This window comes from Ctenocephalides felis, unplaced genomic scaffold (genome assembly GCF_003426905.1).
Source record: "Ctenocephalides felis isolate EL2017-DRISC unplaced genomic scaffold, ASM342690v1 CF-g0.4_SCAFFOLD_03571, whole genome shotgun sequence".
NCBI lineage: Eukaryota > Metazoa > Arthropoda > Insecta > Siphonaptera > Pulicidae > Ctenocephalides > Ctenocephalides felis.
Window position 1 is genome coordinate 11,556,552 of NW_020539725.1, and position 16,524 is coordinate 11,573,075.

General features: G+C 31.1%; 1 protein-coding gene across 1 annotated transcript; it reads left to right on the plus strand.

Moving 5' to 3' along the window:
- Positions 1–368: 368 nt before the first annotated feature.
- LOC113385627 lies at positions 369–15,119 on the plus strand. Its single transcript, XM_026623474.1, has 10 exons — positions 369–392; positions 948–1,084; positions 1,989–2,151; positions 2,251–2,399; positions 2,466–2,579; positions 4,467–4,655; positions 8,240–8,404; positions 12,089–12,253; positions 14,710–14,851; positions 15,052–15,119. Exons 2-10 carry the CDS (start codon positions 1,070–1,072, stop codon positions 15,117–15,119), a joined length of 1,170 nt encoding a protein of 389 aa, XP_026479259.1. The 5' UTR covers positions 369–392; positions 948–1,069.
- The last annotated feature ends 1,405 nt before the right edge of the window (positions 15,120–16,524 follow it).

Sequence of the window (16,524 nt, forward strand, 5' to 3'; positions counted from 1 at the left end):
TATATCAAAATTTTCAAGAAGTAATTTGTTCAAAAATTGCAAAGTTTCAAAATTTTTAAGAAAGCCGATTTTTAATATAAATTAAAAAAAAAACGAAGTCTATTTCATCAAAATTTAACGGCTTTTAAGTTATGATAGATGAAGTTCCAGCAATTTGTCTTAAGCCACGATGCCATGCACCACTAGTTTATACGTATCAATTATTGAACTATTGATTTTCAGAAAGCAAGAATACGATAAATATTTCAGCGATTTAGGAATAACAAATACCACTATATATCCGCAAAGACTAGTAGATACTTCGCCTGAAGCAGAATATTTGGAGCACGTCGTAGCTGTATTCGCCTGCCCACCCAATTCATATTCTGGAGTGAAAGACCCCGTAGATTTAGGTAGTATATTGTGCAATTATTATTATTAATTTTTAATTGATTAATAACAAAGTTTGAAGATGATTTTTTGGGAGATATTTGGAACTTTGGCGTAATTTTTGGATAATTGATTAATAAAACTAATGGTTTATTATGATGAAGCTGTATTTATTAATCATAACAATGAAACTACTTTTATTATCAGCTGCCTATAAGTGCTTTCTTCATATTTTCAAAGCGGCAGTCGTCGTCAAATTGATTTAAAAAAAAAACGAAAAAGGTACCTTTATCACGTGCGTAGTAGCTGTGTCCGCCACTTTGAGTTTAGTCAGTCCCCATCTCATGTAGGCAGTCGTCGTCAAATTGATTTGAAAAAGGCGAAAAAGGTACCTTTATCACGTGCGTAGTAGCTGTATCCGCCACTTTGAGCTTAGTCAGTCCCCATCTCATGTAGGATAGTTATAGAGGCCTCAATGCACAAAAGCTCAGATCTCGTCAAATACAAACGCCGATTCTACTTTATTTATCCTAAATATTAAATTATTAATTAATCAATTTAATTTGTTATCATATTAGCTTGCAGCCGAGGTGGAGACCTGAGCGTTCTACAAGCATTGACGGAAGCCGATATAAACGAAAAAGGCCGCGGACGAGTTTCAGAAATTCTTCGCGAACAGCGGAACACTTTGAAGTTTGCAATGTCTAGACCTCAGGTAAACTTTCTTGTTTTCTTTGGAAACCTATTTAATGTTAAACTAGTGGTGCATGGCATTGTGCCTTAAGGCAAATTGCTGGAACTTTCCGTACCGAAAACTAATTTTTTAAAAAATAACTTTGCAAAACTTAGAAAAAATTAGATTTTTGAGAAGTTTTGAAATTTTTGAAAAAAAAAAGATTTTTTTTTTTAAATTTTGAATTTTTTTCTAAGCAATCGCGCTGCATAGCTGGTTTGGAGTCGAAATATTAAAGTGCGCAAGCACCGCGTAGTCGTGTAACGTGTAAACATTAGTACGGAACCCATATAAATGTACACAAAATTTGTACTCATTTTTATAATCATTATAAATAATCTGATATTACGATATACATATGTCTAATGTTCATTTTTGACCGCCAAATGGCATTATTTTTTACTTTTCTTATTGGATCTTCAGAGACTCTAGAACTGCCTTTACAAAAATTTCACCACATGTTTATTTCGTCAATACAAGTAAAATGTTTTTTGAATTATCTAAATCGGACGCCCGTTATCTCAAAAACAGAAATACCATTTTTAGCACTTCTTGCCCCGTATCTCCGAAACAGCTAGACCTGCCTTTGCCAAAAACTAATCAGCACGTCTCCTTATCAGTAGGAATCGAATTATTCAAATCGGTTGAGTCGTGTTCGCGAAATCGTCGATGAAAATTTGTATCCGCACTTACACACACACATGCACACCTTTTTATATATTTTCAAAATGATCATCAGTTTTGATTCATAATTAGTTTTCTAAGTAGTAAAATATTAATATCATATTATCCATAAGAAATATCGAATTTTTTGATATCATATTAGCTACTAGATAATATCGGGATTGATTTTTAGTTGAGTACTAGTTCACTTTTTCTGTTACAGATTCAATTTGTTTTATACGAAACTCATTCTGCTTTGAAAACCGAAAATGATCATATGGTAGAACGTGTCGTGGAAGAGATGAATTGCGATGCCCGAAATAGACATTTAGAGTTAGTTCAGAAAAACACTGACGGTGGTCCTGATAAAGAGTTTCCTCCATCGGGTAGATTTTAATAAAAAAAAAATTATCATATATATTGAATCTGCAATAATTGGCAATTTATTCGTGCATCAATTGTCATTGATAAAAAATATTGTTTAGGTAAGGATACTCCTGCGCCTACATCTACAACACCACTACCTGCGCACCAAAGAGATGAAACAGAACTAAAACAAGAGCTCCACAAGAATGATTCTCATTGGAGCAGAAGACCTCAAGTAGAAGACGCAACAAAAAGTATAGAAGTGCAGGTATATATAACGAAACCAATACGAAAATTGATGTTTATTCTCATTTATTATTGTATTATCAATTAGGTTCCCCTGACTGATGTTTTTCATGTAGCTGAAGTACCAGATATGCCCGAAGGACTAAGCTGTGAGCAGTTACTCAAGGAGCACGGTTGCTTTTTGGCAAATCTTCAGCGCAAAGTAATAAAAGACAAATTACAGTATATATTTTTAATACAAAAGTTTCAGAATTAAAGTAAAAATTATTAATAGTTCCGTTACATTGAAGCATACAAAACCTAAAACTCGAATTAGATAGACGATGGAATCTCACCGATCTGTAAATCTTGTGCCTCTGTTAAATAAAATCTTACAGACAAGACAGATGAAGAGCAAATTTCTAATAATATTAAATATGGATAGGAATTTCTAATTTATATGAATATAATTTTTATTTCATAAAGACAACTTATACTTTTAATGAAAAAAAGAGAATTTTATACTTGTTTATATAAATACCGAGATCTGCATTTAAAACAAGAATATGAAGACTTGCAGTTTCTGAGATTGCCTACACTTATATATTAAATTTGAATATTTTGTTCTTATCTATTTAAAATAGTTATTTTTCAGAAATATTATCTTCCACGTCTATATGTAAAAAATATAAAATAACGAATAACATTCCTATCTTTTTTGTTTTGTTTGATCATATCACGTCACTCAATAAGTTCGTAGGATAACACATAGATGATGTAGCTATGTGATCATCTATGTGATTTGTAGAAAGCAACAACTTTAAGAAGGTATATGTCAAAATTTCATGACAATCCGTCGATTAGTTTACAAGTTACAGAGGTTCAAGGGGCGCTACTTTCGAGTTTTTCGAAACCATGAATTCAAAACAATTTCTTGGGTTGATTTATCATTGATTTTGATGGGTAAAAATACCATTGCTGCCGAAGTATAGTTTGATAAGTATTATCTGAACGGTGCCAAATCTGGGCAAATGGTGGAAAAGTGGTTTGCTGATTTTAATCACTGCTGATTGACGAAGCTGAACGCTCTGGAAGGCCAATTGAGGTGGTTACACCAGAAAATATCAAAAAAGTCAACGGAAACGTTTCGGAAAACGGCAAAGCAAGATTGCCTGAGATAGGTGACACTTTAAAGATATCAATAGAACATGTTGGACATATCGTACACGAATATTTAAATAGCAGAAAGTTTTGTGCTAAATGGATGCCGCGCAAACTCACATTTGACAAAAAGCATTACTAGTTGATGTTTCGTATGAGTATTTGGAGCTGTTTAATCGAAATAACTCTGAGTTTTTGCATCAATATGTTACCATGGATGTGACCTGGCTTTACCACTACTCTCCGTTATCAAATAAACAGTCAGCCGAGTGGACTAGACACGATGAGGAGAAAAAATGCAAACCATTTGCTGGCAAGTTTATGGCATCAGTTTTTTGGGATTCGCAAGGAATGATCTTAATCAACAATCTTGAGAAAGGCCAGGCCATTAATAGTAACTATTGTATAACGTTTTTAGACCATTTGAAGATCAAAATCGAAAAAACGACGTCATTTTAAAAAGAAAACCGTGTCAGGATAAAAAAGTGACAAAAAAAAACTTGAATTGGGCTCCGAACTGCTTAGCCACTCATTATATTCTCTAGATCTGTTCCACAGCGACCAAATACTGTTCTCGGATCTCAAAATATAGTTCGCTCTAAAGTAATTTTTGGCAAATGATGAGATGTTAGTCGAATTTTGTGGCTTAGTACAAATCGTACTATAAAAATGGTTTCGAAAAGTTCGAAGTTTGCTATAATCGGTATATTGTCTTGGAAGAAAACTATATTGAATAAAAAAAAATAATTTTGCAAAAAAAAAAAGGTTTTTCTTAGTTATTCTACGGACTTATTGAGTGAAGTGATATATATACTTTTAAAACTGTTTTCTGTCATTTTTTTCAAACTTTCAAATTTTATCTTTATTTGTTTGTATCTTTATTTAAAGTATGCATCTGCTTTAAATAAAGATAATAGATCATAAATTAGACGACTTTCTTCATCCTTAGGAAGTTACTAAACTTGATCACAAATATATGATAAAAATGGCTGAAGCAAGAGGTTTGTTTGGAGATGATGGTGCGACATCAACAAAGAAGGCCTCAAGTCGGCAGAAGCGACGCGAAGATAAACTTAAGGAGGCAGCTGAAGCAGAGGCAAGGAGGTTGAGGAAAGCGAAAAAATCAGGCGGAATGAATGTAAGTCTCATTTTATTCGGTCAATTTAATTTTTTTTTATAATGCACATATGAAAAGCAGAAAAATATCTAAACAAGTAGATGGATACAATTACACAGGTAAATTGGTAGACAGATAAACTGGTAAACAGGTAAATTGGAGGATTTATAAAATGGTAGACAGGAGAACTAGGAGATAGGAGAATATGTAAACAAATAAACAGGTTGTCAGATTGACAGGTTAGTTGGAGACACGTAGATCGGGATGACAGGTACATTGGCAAACGAGTAATTCGGTTGACAGGTAAAATTGGTACTTATAAAGTACCAATGGTAAATTGGTAAACAGATAAACAGGTAAATAGGTAGACATGTATATTGGTTGATAGGTAAACTGGTGGACAGGTGAATCAGATGATATGTAAAATGGCAGTCAGGACAACTAGTAGATAGACAAATATGAAGGCAGGTTGAAAGGATAATTGGTAGACATGTAGAACGGGATGATAGGTAAATTGCTAAACAGGTTAGTTGGGAGACAGGTCAATTTGTGAACATGTAAATTGTTTGACAGTTAAATCAGTAAATTGATAAACAGATTGACAGGAATATTGGTGAACAGGTGAACTGGTAAATAGATAGATAGATACTTAGACAGGTAAACTGACGGGCAGAAAGTTGGGAGATATGTAAAATGGTAGACAGAACAACTGGTAGATAGACAAATAACGAGGTAGATAAACCTCGTTATCTACTAGATAAACATTTTACATATTTCCCAATTTTTCTGTCTTGGTTGACAGGTAAATTGGTAGGCATGTGAAAGGGGATTATAGACAAGTAATTTGGTAGGCCGGTAAAATGGTAAATTGTTGAACAGGTAAATTGGTGGACAGCTAAACTGGTATACAGATGAACAGGTTGGCAGGTATACTGGTGGGAGGTATACCGGTGGAGGTATACCGGTAGATTGATAAATTGGTGGAGTGACAAACAGGTTGACAGGTAAACTGGTAGACAAGAGAAGTAGACAGATAGTGAGACACGTAAACTGTGATACAAAAAACTGGTGGACTAGATGTAACAAATATAGACTTTTGTTCAACTGTTTAATTTAAAGTAGAACACGGCGTTTAGAACTTTATTTACATATTTTATAAAATTAAATTGGCATATTGCTATTGGATCAATCATAGAAATTTAAAATTAAGAAATTATTTTGATTTGTTTTGAAATACCAAAAATTAGCTTAATTCTAAAAATTTGGATTGAGCAATTTATATACAAGAAGAACTTTTACTTGATTTAGGAATTAACTTTATTAATTTCCGTAGGGTAAGTTATAGTAATCGCAAAAAAGTCGATTTTTTTTTGTATTTTTCAGAGATTTCTGAACGTTTTGAGATACCTTAGAAAAAATTGATGTATGTATATACGGCGCGCGTGCGTTCTATGTTTGTGTGTATGTTTGAGTACAATTTTCCGTGCACGTTTTCGAGAGCACAAATCATCTGATATGAATGGTTCAAAAAGCTTTCGATTCATATTGAAAACTTTTTCTAAGAATTCTGAAAAAATAATAATAACTTAAATAAGTTTGAGAACGTTTACTAGAAATAAGAAATATGAGAAGGTCGTCGGAAGCATTCCAAGTAGGATGGTTTTGTTTATTATGTTACGTATTTGTAAACATACATAAACGTCGTAGCGCAAATATAAGCACTTTTAGATTTAAGACATCTAAAATGAAATTAACTTCTATTCATAACGAGCTGACCCGGCAAACGTTGTTTTGCTAAGTAAGATATATTCTAAAAAATTTCTAGAGAATCAAAATATTAATACTTTAAGTGTATAAGAATGTGTTGTTTGAATGCTATATACAATGAGGTATTATAAAAACAATAAACCCCATTAGTTTGTCTATATTTTGTTAATACAATCAAACTGGAAGATTTATGCACTTTCTACAGAAAACTTAGTATAATCCATCCAAGTCTTATTTGGTCTTTCGACTAATTGATTACGTTTCAAGTTTTTCAGATTCTTTTTGGATTCCGGATTTTGTGTATAATTGTGAATAATACTACTGAGCTTATACAAAACTTTGAAATTTTTGCGAGGAGAGATAGAAAATGAATTACGTATTTCTTCTTTGACCTGCGTTTTGAAAAGTTTCAAGTAACATTCGATGAATTAAAGTAAATTTAATAAAAAGTATATATATATAGAGCAGGCCGTGGCGCAAAGGTCCCATTTCACTTTGAGCAAATATAAACTATATTGTGAAAACCATAATTATATCACAATAAATAACACATATCAAACGAACAATTATCTGCCTACGTTCAGTAAACTGCCTTCTACTTCATCGTTGTAGAAATGTGCTTTTTTGTAGTGTTTCAAAAATGTGTTATCTAGACCTTTTTACCCTATAGGCGGGGTAACTTGAAACGGGCAGGTCGCAAAAAGGTTTAAAGCCTTATTATAATTTAAAAGATATTTTACAAAACAATTAAATTTTTAACTAATGCTAAAAAACTACCAACGGATGAAAATACTTTTATTATGGATTTTCAAAGATTACCGTTTATCTCCCCCATTTCAAAGATAACCGTTTTTAAATCAAGGTTATAGTTGGTTATACATCATTTTTCCTCTACTTTCAAATATTGTTGTCAAACAATGCTTAACTTTACTGATTTATGACACATCGGTGGTGGACCTTTTTAAGCCCGGACTTTCATATATTACTATCTATTCTTCGATAAATTCTGGGAAATTATAACTGGGAAAATGTTATTCGACAAAATGTCCATTTGATCGATACTGAATTTAGGTTCTGATAACATAAATAAAAAATAATATAACCTAGAAAATATTTTATAAATACCAATGAGTATATAATTATACGAAAGAGATCTTTCAGAGCACCGTGTTTCAGAAAAATATGTTTTTCAAAAAAAGAGTGCTACAAACGCCAAAAAAATACATTTTCATATTAACATTTCAAAAAAGTTGATACTTTGAGTCTCCAGTAACACTTGCGACCCGTTTATTAACGTTTTTGTATATAAATGAAATTACAAACAAATCTACTTAGTACAATTTAATCATAATTAAATAATATTCACGTAAAACATCCTATTAAACGTAATTGAACATCATCCGTTAAAAACGTTTGACATTTGACGTATTAGCCACCGTCGATTGTTTTCTTTAATTTGCGCTTCTACAAAAATTTTCAAATTAAAAATGTAAAGTTTCTACGCGATTTTGAAATAATATCTCACCTTTCCGACCATCTCTGGATTGGCACAAATTTTTCAAGACTAAGATTGGCCAAATCGGTTTAGCCGTTTTCGAGTTTTACTAATTCATTTGAAAGAGAGATCCATTTTTATAAATAAGATAATTGTTTAAAAATATTTAAAATATTTGATATCAATCATTGATCAATTTTTATTGATTATATATTATTTTTATTCCTCGAATGTTCAATTATGGTATGGGAAATTTCAACGATTTACCTCAGGCATAATGCCATCTATCACTAATTATGATTAAAAACAGATATCCTCGCACTTATTGATTTAATTCTTTTAGGTGGAAAGACTAAGCGCTCCTACTTACAATACGAATCTGAGGGACACAATCAACAAAATTCTTCGCGAGAAGAACATGACACCAGCGTGTTGCGAGTTGCTGCAGGCCAAGCAGTGTGCACGAGCCAAGCAAAACCAGGGACATCACCAGAGAAAGTTGCAACAGGTTAGCCTATGGCGACAGGCCGTGCGCAGAATTGCTGCGACCAGGCTGGCGGTCGTATGGACGAGGTCGTCTATGGTCGACCTGCTCATTTCCGAAATCGTTTACAGAATTGGTTCAAAATTGTTGAAAACCAAAAAGTGGCGCAGAAAACGCAGGGTGTACAATGTGGTGGAAAATATTATTGAGTATAATAGGGTAAAATATACAAATAAAGATAGGCACAAGAATTGTGTTAGTGCCTGTAGTTGAACAGGTATATTAATTTATTAAAAGTTAGCTGCAAATGGTGCAGAAAAATATCAATTTACTTCAACCATACTGCAGAAAATTTAAACATGCATAATTTGATTCCTATTTTCGTTCGATAAGTCCGTATTCATGCATGTTCAAATCAGGTGACGGTTAGAAAACCCCTATCCAACACTTTCTCAAGGATAATTTGTTCAAAACAAATTTAATGTTTGATAAATTGAAATTGCAGAAACAGTTTGAAGAATTTTCACTTTTTTGTTGTAAAAAAGAAAAAAAATCACTAAAATGCTGAGGGTTACTATGATTTAAATGATTGCTACACTTTTAATTATACTTTTAAGCATTTATTTCGCTTACTTTAATACTAAACCTACCAATATTTTATGTATACCTATTCCTACCAGTGACGGTCAAATGATTGCTTTTAAAATTTTCATTGCTAGTTGATTGAAAAAAGGTTTATTGTTTATTTATAAAAAGAATATAAGATTTTTAAACACTATTTCATTTTATTATGATAGTTACATATATTGCAATAAACAATATGAAAAAAAAAGAAGTTTAACTTCAGTCATTTATACATCCTTATTCGTTACATTATTAACTTCCTGTAGGACAAGTTATAGTAATCGCAAAAAAAATCGAAAATGAGAATTTTTATATATCTTTACGTTTCAAAGGTCTCTGAACATTTTGGCATACCTTAGAGAAAATGGATGTAGTGTGTGTGTGTGTATGTATGTATGTGCGGATACAAATTTTCGTCGACGATTTCAGGAACACGGATCAACCGATTTGAATAATTCAAAAAACATTCGATTCGTATTGATAAGGAGACATTGAAAAAAAATGCCATTCGGCGGTTCAAAATGATCATTAGACATATGCACATCAAATTATCAGATATTTTATAGAGATTTTAACAATAAAAATTTTTTTTTTTACATTTCTATGGGTTCCGTACCAATGCTTATCCTTTAGACGGCGGCGCGGCACTTGCGCGCTTTGACATTTCGTCTCTATGCAGTTCAAGCAGTACGATTGCTTTGAAAAAAAGTTCTGAATTTCCAAAATATGTCAAAATAAAGGAAACATTTTTTTTTCAAAGAAATTTTTTTTTTTCAAAAAAAGTAATTTTTTGTCAAATTTATAGTTTCTTAAAAATCTAATTTTTTCGAAGTAAATTTTTTTCAAAAATGTTAATCGTTTGGAAAAAAAATAATAATAATTGGTACGGGAAGTTCTAGCAATTTGCCTTAAGGCACGATGCCCTAATTGCCTTAAGACATAATTCCACTTACAGCTAGTTTGCATATGGTTGGTGTTTTTCGAGAACATGTCCCACAAACATATTTTGTGCATTTATCGCAGATGTTTACAGTTTTATTCTGCTTACAACAATCAATTTGGCATGTCTTTCTTATTTTAGAGATTGTAATGCGACCTTCTGAAGTTGTTCTTGAAGAAGCCTTTTTTCCATATTGTTTATTGCAATCTATGTAACTATAATGATAAAATGATGTAGAGTTCAAAAATCTTATATTCTTGTTATAAATAAACAATAGACCTTTTCTAATTATCAATCAGCAATAAAAATCTGAAAAGCGGTCATTTGACCGCCATCGGTAGGAATAGATACAGTACATATGTGTATTTGGAGATATGAAACTTAATGCATGATAGATGCCGGAAAATTAAATTGTCTTATATTATAGAAAAAGTCATACCTTAAGTTAAAGAAGTATAAAAATCGGGAATTTAATAATTTCGACTTAAGTTTCAAAAGCGGTCATTTGACCGCTCTGGTAGGTTTAGTGTGCGAATGTACAATTTTTAACTGTAGCTAATATTCTATAGATTTACGCTGCGATCAAAATACTATTTGAACATATGTCATCAAAACATTAAAATGTTCAATTTATAAAATTCAGTCAAATTATCAAGCATTGATTTTTAATATTTTTTCTTACTTGTAAATCTGTTCAAAATTTTAAACAAACGTTTTTTGATGCTCTTTGAAAAGAACAACAAAATAATTAAGGGGTTATGGGTTACACCACTGTAGATTTTTCGAAAAACCAAAAAAATTTTTTTAGGTTAAAATATACTTTCAACCTTTTAGAATATGAGGAAAAATATTTCATACCTAAAACTTTATTTTTTTACTTGTAATTATGAGCTTTTTCCCATGCGCGTCGGGCTGCTTTGAACCGATACCGCTCAAATTCATTAACAAAAAATATTATAAAGAAAAATGACAACGTGTATCTTCTTAAATATACTAATATATGTTATTAGTAAATATTTATATTGCATAAATTAACTGCAAAAGCATTTTTAACCAATAAATGATCAGTGCAGAGTCAACACATATAAGGGTTGACTATTTTGCGGTTGATATTGCTGGGAATAATTTCAACGATGGCTTAAGCAATATTTTATAAATGAAAATAGTTTTGGAGATTAATATTCGCATCTAAACATGTAATTTTTGTCTTAAAGTCGATTATAACGTCTTAAGCATGCATCTGCCTGTTGCTGGGATATCAGTTTAATAGTAAAAAATATTAAACTGATATTTTTTCTATTTTTTCTTATCTATAATTTATTTCAAAACTTTAAACGCGTTTTTCTCGAAACACGATTTTACAACGCGGCACGCAAAATAACTACAACAATTTGAACTATTTTTATTCGATTTTTTTACAGTATATTTAAAATCACATTTTTAAGTGCCCACCGTAGGAGATCTTCTATATGTTAATTTGTTCATCAATTATTAACAAATTACTATCCGTTTTTTTCGTTGAAATTCAACGATTTTGAATAAAGTGCTCGCCAAAGGAACAAACTTCAATATTTTTCAAATTCGCTACGATGGGCACTTAAAAATGTTATATTAAATATACTATTAAAAATTCGAATGGAAAAAAATAAAATTTTTGTAGTTTGCATGCCGCGGAGCGCCTCCAATTTGACGCGGCTCGCCGAAATGGCCGCGGTACCGTCGTTTTTAATTTTTTTTTTACAATAATATTTTATTTTGTTACTTTAAAGTACAATTAATAGCTATCTTTAATATCATGATTTTACATACGTTTTTTAGGCTGCTACAGTGGTGTAACTCCTTAAAAAACGATAAGTGTGCGAAACTTATATAGTATCAAATAATTACTTTCATCTCATATATCATATATCACCTATACATATGTCAACTCAACACGGATGTTTCTTAAATTTAATTTTACAGTATACACATTTGTTTCATTTATGATACTCTATAGAAATAAACTACTATAACTAAACTTGCCGAAGATGTTTGTCAATTACCTTTGAGTCTTAAACGGTTTGAATGTGTAAACAATATTATAGTAATAAAAGAACAAATGTCAAATTTTTACTTTTGCTTTTCTATCCGCTATAATATTATAGGCACCGTTTTTCACTGGAAGGGTTTACAAAGCGCACAGTTGCATCGGAGAAGAGTGCGAATCTTCCAATTCTATTTCAAAAACTCATAGAAAGTTAAATCACGAACAAGAACAAAATTTAGTTCGACGATTAAATGATAATCCAGGACCTTCAGGTTTAATACGGGCAAGTATTTTAATTAACAATTATTAGCTGTATTTGACTTTTGTGTAAAATAATCAACATTTTCAATCACTGCGAAACTTAAACAATGGTTATACGATTAATCAAATGGTTATGCCAAGAAAGGGGTTACTCAGAAATTTCGAAAAATGTCAATATAACTAAATGACAACTATTTTATGCTAACATCCATCCAACAGCCATCCAACAGCATAACAAGAAAACAATTGAATTACCAGACATAATTATGACTAAGTTTTGTATTTGTCATTGAAAATTCATGATCGGCACGTATTTATACGTACGCCAATAATATAAACTGTCCAAGCTTCATGCTTACATTTGATGATCCAAAATAAAATCATTGAAGTATGATGTGATATGATTTGTATAATGTTTTAACATAGTTACATATTTACATGTAGCACTCGAAACACTAATTGGAAAAGTCATCAAAATGTTCGCGTTCTTTGACAAATGATGCCTTGTATGAAGAAATGGTGATGAAGTTTAGACGATGGAACAACAATTTGGAAAGCACTTTTTTCGCGGTTTCATATTTTTGATTGTTAATTTAAAAAAGTCTATGAAATGTTTATAATTAAACAAAAATACGAAATTAGCAAGAACAATTTGTTACAATTATTATACACAAGAAGGTGAAATTTACAATTTAATAAAATAAAAATGTGGTGGAAGAAAAAAAACACAACCATTTGGAAATAGGCTTTATTGAATTTTATGAAATTATTATTAGAAGTTAACCTGAAGTATTCTTTCTTTAGTGTTATATGCTATTAATTAATTATAGTTAAAATGAATAGTGGCGAGTTATGCAATCTCCCATAGGATTATCAACATGCTTCATCAAATTTTGCATATATCATACTTAGTTAAATACTTTATTGAAATTATATAAAAGTGTTTAAAGGCCTGTTCACACGACGCTTGTTTCGTTGCTTTTTTGGTCGGCTGGCTGGCATGCTGGTTATCAAGTAGGCAAAATGATGGGTAATCGATCTCCATTTGTTTCCAGCAAGCGAGGTTTTGATATTTAGCACGATGAAATTAAGCATTAGTGCAGTAAACGGAAAGAAAAAAAGGGTATAACCTCTGAATTTTTTTACTGTGCTCCGATTTGAATGAAATTTTGGAATGAGGTTCATCTTTAATGAAGTGGATTCTAGATGGTATGTGAATTACTTTAATTCTGGTGGAAATGGCGCTCATTAAACTATATCATTGAAAAGAAAAAAACTTAGTATATGCTTCTTATTTGCATGATAGCTCACTCATTTTACACGCAAAAAACTTGTAACAGCACTCATTTTAAAGCTTATGTTGAGCACTATGAAAACCAATTTCACCGAAATGCATAAAATGTAAAACCTCGACACTAGATGGCTTTAAATACAACAATTAAATCTTGAACGAAATAAAAAACGACTTTGCTCCTTCAAACCTTGCTTAATATTTTTCCTAGAACACTTTATGTAATACCGATTTATTAAGATTTTTATTGACATCATTTTGTTAATTACATGATTTTCGTTAAAATGTATATTTTAGGAGATATTTGCAAAAAAAACGAAGAAAACGTCAAAAATATATGAATCTTTAGTGGATAGTAACTTGAAAAGTATTAGTTTTTTTTTTCAAAAACTATAAAAGACATTTTTTCTTATAATTAGTTCTTCTATCGATTTCCGACGTTATTTTTAAAAAATGTAATTACACAATTGAGAAGGGGTGTTATCCCCCCGGGGGGTGATGGCGCAACCCGAATTGTTTTCACTTTGAACTTGAGGGTAAGATGAACCTAATTCCAAAATTTCATTCAATTCGGAGCACAGTAAAAAAATTCAGACCAAAACGCTCCGTTTACTGCACTACATGCTATCCAGCCCAGAACTATCTATTTAACATTTGACATTTATGAGCATTTTGTGAAGCACTGATTGATTTCATCAAAAGTATACTTTATACAATAACATGTCTATGTATTTGCATGTATTATCAGACAATTTACAATAATTTAATAGTCAATTTACAAAATTGTTAGAAGTTTACAACATTTTAGACAACTTACAATATTTACAGATAATTTACAATATTTTTAGACATTTTAGACTTAAACATTTTCCTATCGATTTATTTCTAAAATCAAAAAATCAATGACTATATTCCATCCCACACAGCACGGGTCGATCTTCAGTCGCATCGCGTCGACCAATATTCAACCAGCTAGGTTAACATCGACCAGAAGTGGCACCATATCTGCCCTGCGGTTGATCAATGTTTAACCAACTAGGTCAATTTTTGGTCCAGACTTATGACTAATAACGTGATTTTGTTGATTTATTTTTCTCAAAGAAATTCCATATAAATATGTCGACTAGAAAGTTTCGCAAATTCATTGGCTTTTTGACAGAACGACATTTTAGAAAGGTGGTGAATAGGAAATTCGAAAGGATGAAAAAAAGAAAGAGTTAACTCTAGATTCCAGTGTAAATGACTGTGTGGTCGATCATGCTGAAATTTCAACAAGTTCTAGTACTCAGGATGATTTTGTAATGCAATCTAATGATCATCATGATCAAGGTAATTATAAACTTAATTTTATATAATTATTTAATAGTAATGATAATATAAAAATATATAAATATTTTAGTTTTAGTATGTATTTAGAATGATTTTGGAGCGCCATCTTCTCATGAACATCAAATTCAAGGTAATAATGAATTTATTTATATATAATTATTTAATATTAATGATATTTTAAAACCAAATAAACATTTCAGTTTCAGATTCTGAGGAGAGCCACAACGAAGAAGTTATACCAGAAGTCTTCGATGTAAAGCAATTTTAGGCAGAATGGGCTGTTACATATCAGGTTTCTCATAATGCTGTATCGGCACTGCTTAAGGGTTTAAAAAAGCATGATTGTTTTAAAGATTTACCAGCAGGTTCCCGGACAATTTTAAAGACAAGAAGAACAGCAGTATCGAAAGTTATGAACCCACCCAGGAGAATATATCCATTTTGGATTGTTTTGAAAATTTATACGGGAGTCAGATAAACCAGTGCAGCAAATTTACAAGAGGTATTTCGAGGTAAAAGAGCATTTTCTAGAGAAAAATGGAAAGGCAGTAACCAGGTTAAGAGCATCTGAAAAATCGATGCATTTTGAAGGACCCTTGATCAACAGCTGTGGAAAAAATAAAGTTATCTATTGCTGTTTTGGCTAATGGCAAAATAATTATTATTATTAATGTTGCATTTTGTTTAATTAGACAGGAACTAGTAGTTATTTATCATTCATTATTCTGTTGAAATTAATTTATATTGGTTATTATTATTATCATTAGAATTGACCAGATTTGCCAGGAACTAAGTGTTTCAATACTTGAAGCTTCGTTGAAGAATTGAATACATTTATTTCAGGATTGAATACGGTTGTTTTATATTTTAATACATTTAACAGATTTCTTTCAGGACTTAACAGATTTTCAAGAGTTAACAGATTTTTTTCAGGAGTTAACAGATTTCTTCTAGGATTTAGTTCAATTGATGTATATCGATGAGGACTATCGTTTTACAGTTTTGTGCGACGATCTGCTAAGCCGTTTATTCGTAATTTCGAAAAAAGAGTTAAACTTTTCGTCCACATTTAAACTCAAACTGACGAATCGATTTTAAAAAATCATAAATTGTTCGAAAGATATTAGTTGGGAATGATACTGATTAGTTTTAGGTAAAAATCTACCGAGCCGTTTTCTTGTAATTAACTGTTGAAAAAAAAATTTAAGCCGATTTTTATGGAACTTTTTTTGGCGATATATATCATGGTCTTATAAAACTTACTGAAATATTGCGGCCTTACGACAAGTAATTTAATTTTAAAAATTCATCAAAGTTTGAGAACATTAGTAGTTTTTTTGACGTTTGTTAAAAATAAAATTTGACGATTTACTTGGTATAACGATAGAGTACTTGGCCTTAATGAACATACTAAACCATTAAAGTACTATAGAAACTGGTTCAATTATAAAAATTATTGATTTTTGAAAATTTGCTTTTAGAAAATACTCCGAGTTAACGTGTTCGCTTTGATTTCAATTATGTGTATTAAATCCACTCGGAATACTTTTGATCACTTATAAATTAATTTATTCTTTATTAATTAAGTCGATTATTTACACATATCGGGAAGTTCATGTAACTTAAAGCAAAATACCAATACCAATTAGTTTTATCTTAGATTATGTCAATCA

What these genes read in the sequence shown, in the direction of transcription:
- LOC113385627 (XM_026623474.1), top strand. An exon ending in CAAAAAGTATAGAAGTGCAG is followed by an intron (nt 2,400 to 2,465) that starts GTATATATAACG and finishes ATTATCAATTAG; the next exon opens with GTTCCCCTGACTGATGTTTT. An exon ending in AAAAATCAGGCGGAATGAAT is followed by an intron (nt 4,656 to 8,239) that starts GTAAGTCTCATT and finishes TAATTCTTTTAG; the next exon opens with GTGGAAAGACTAAGCGCTCC.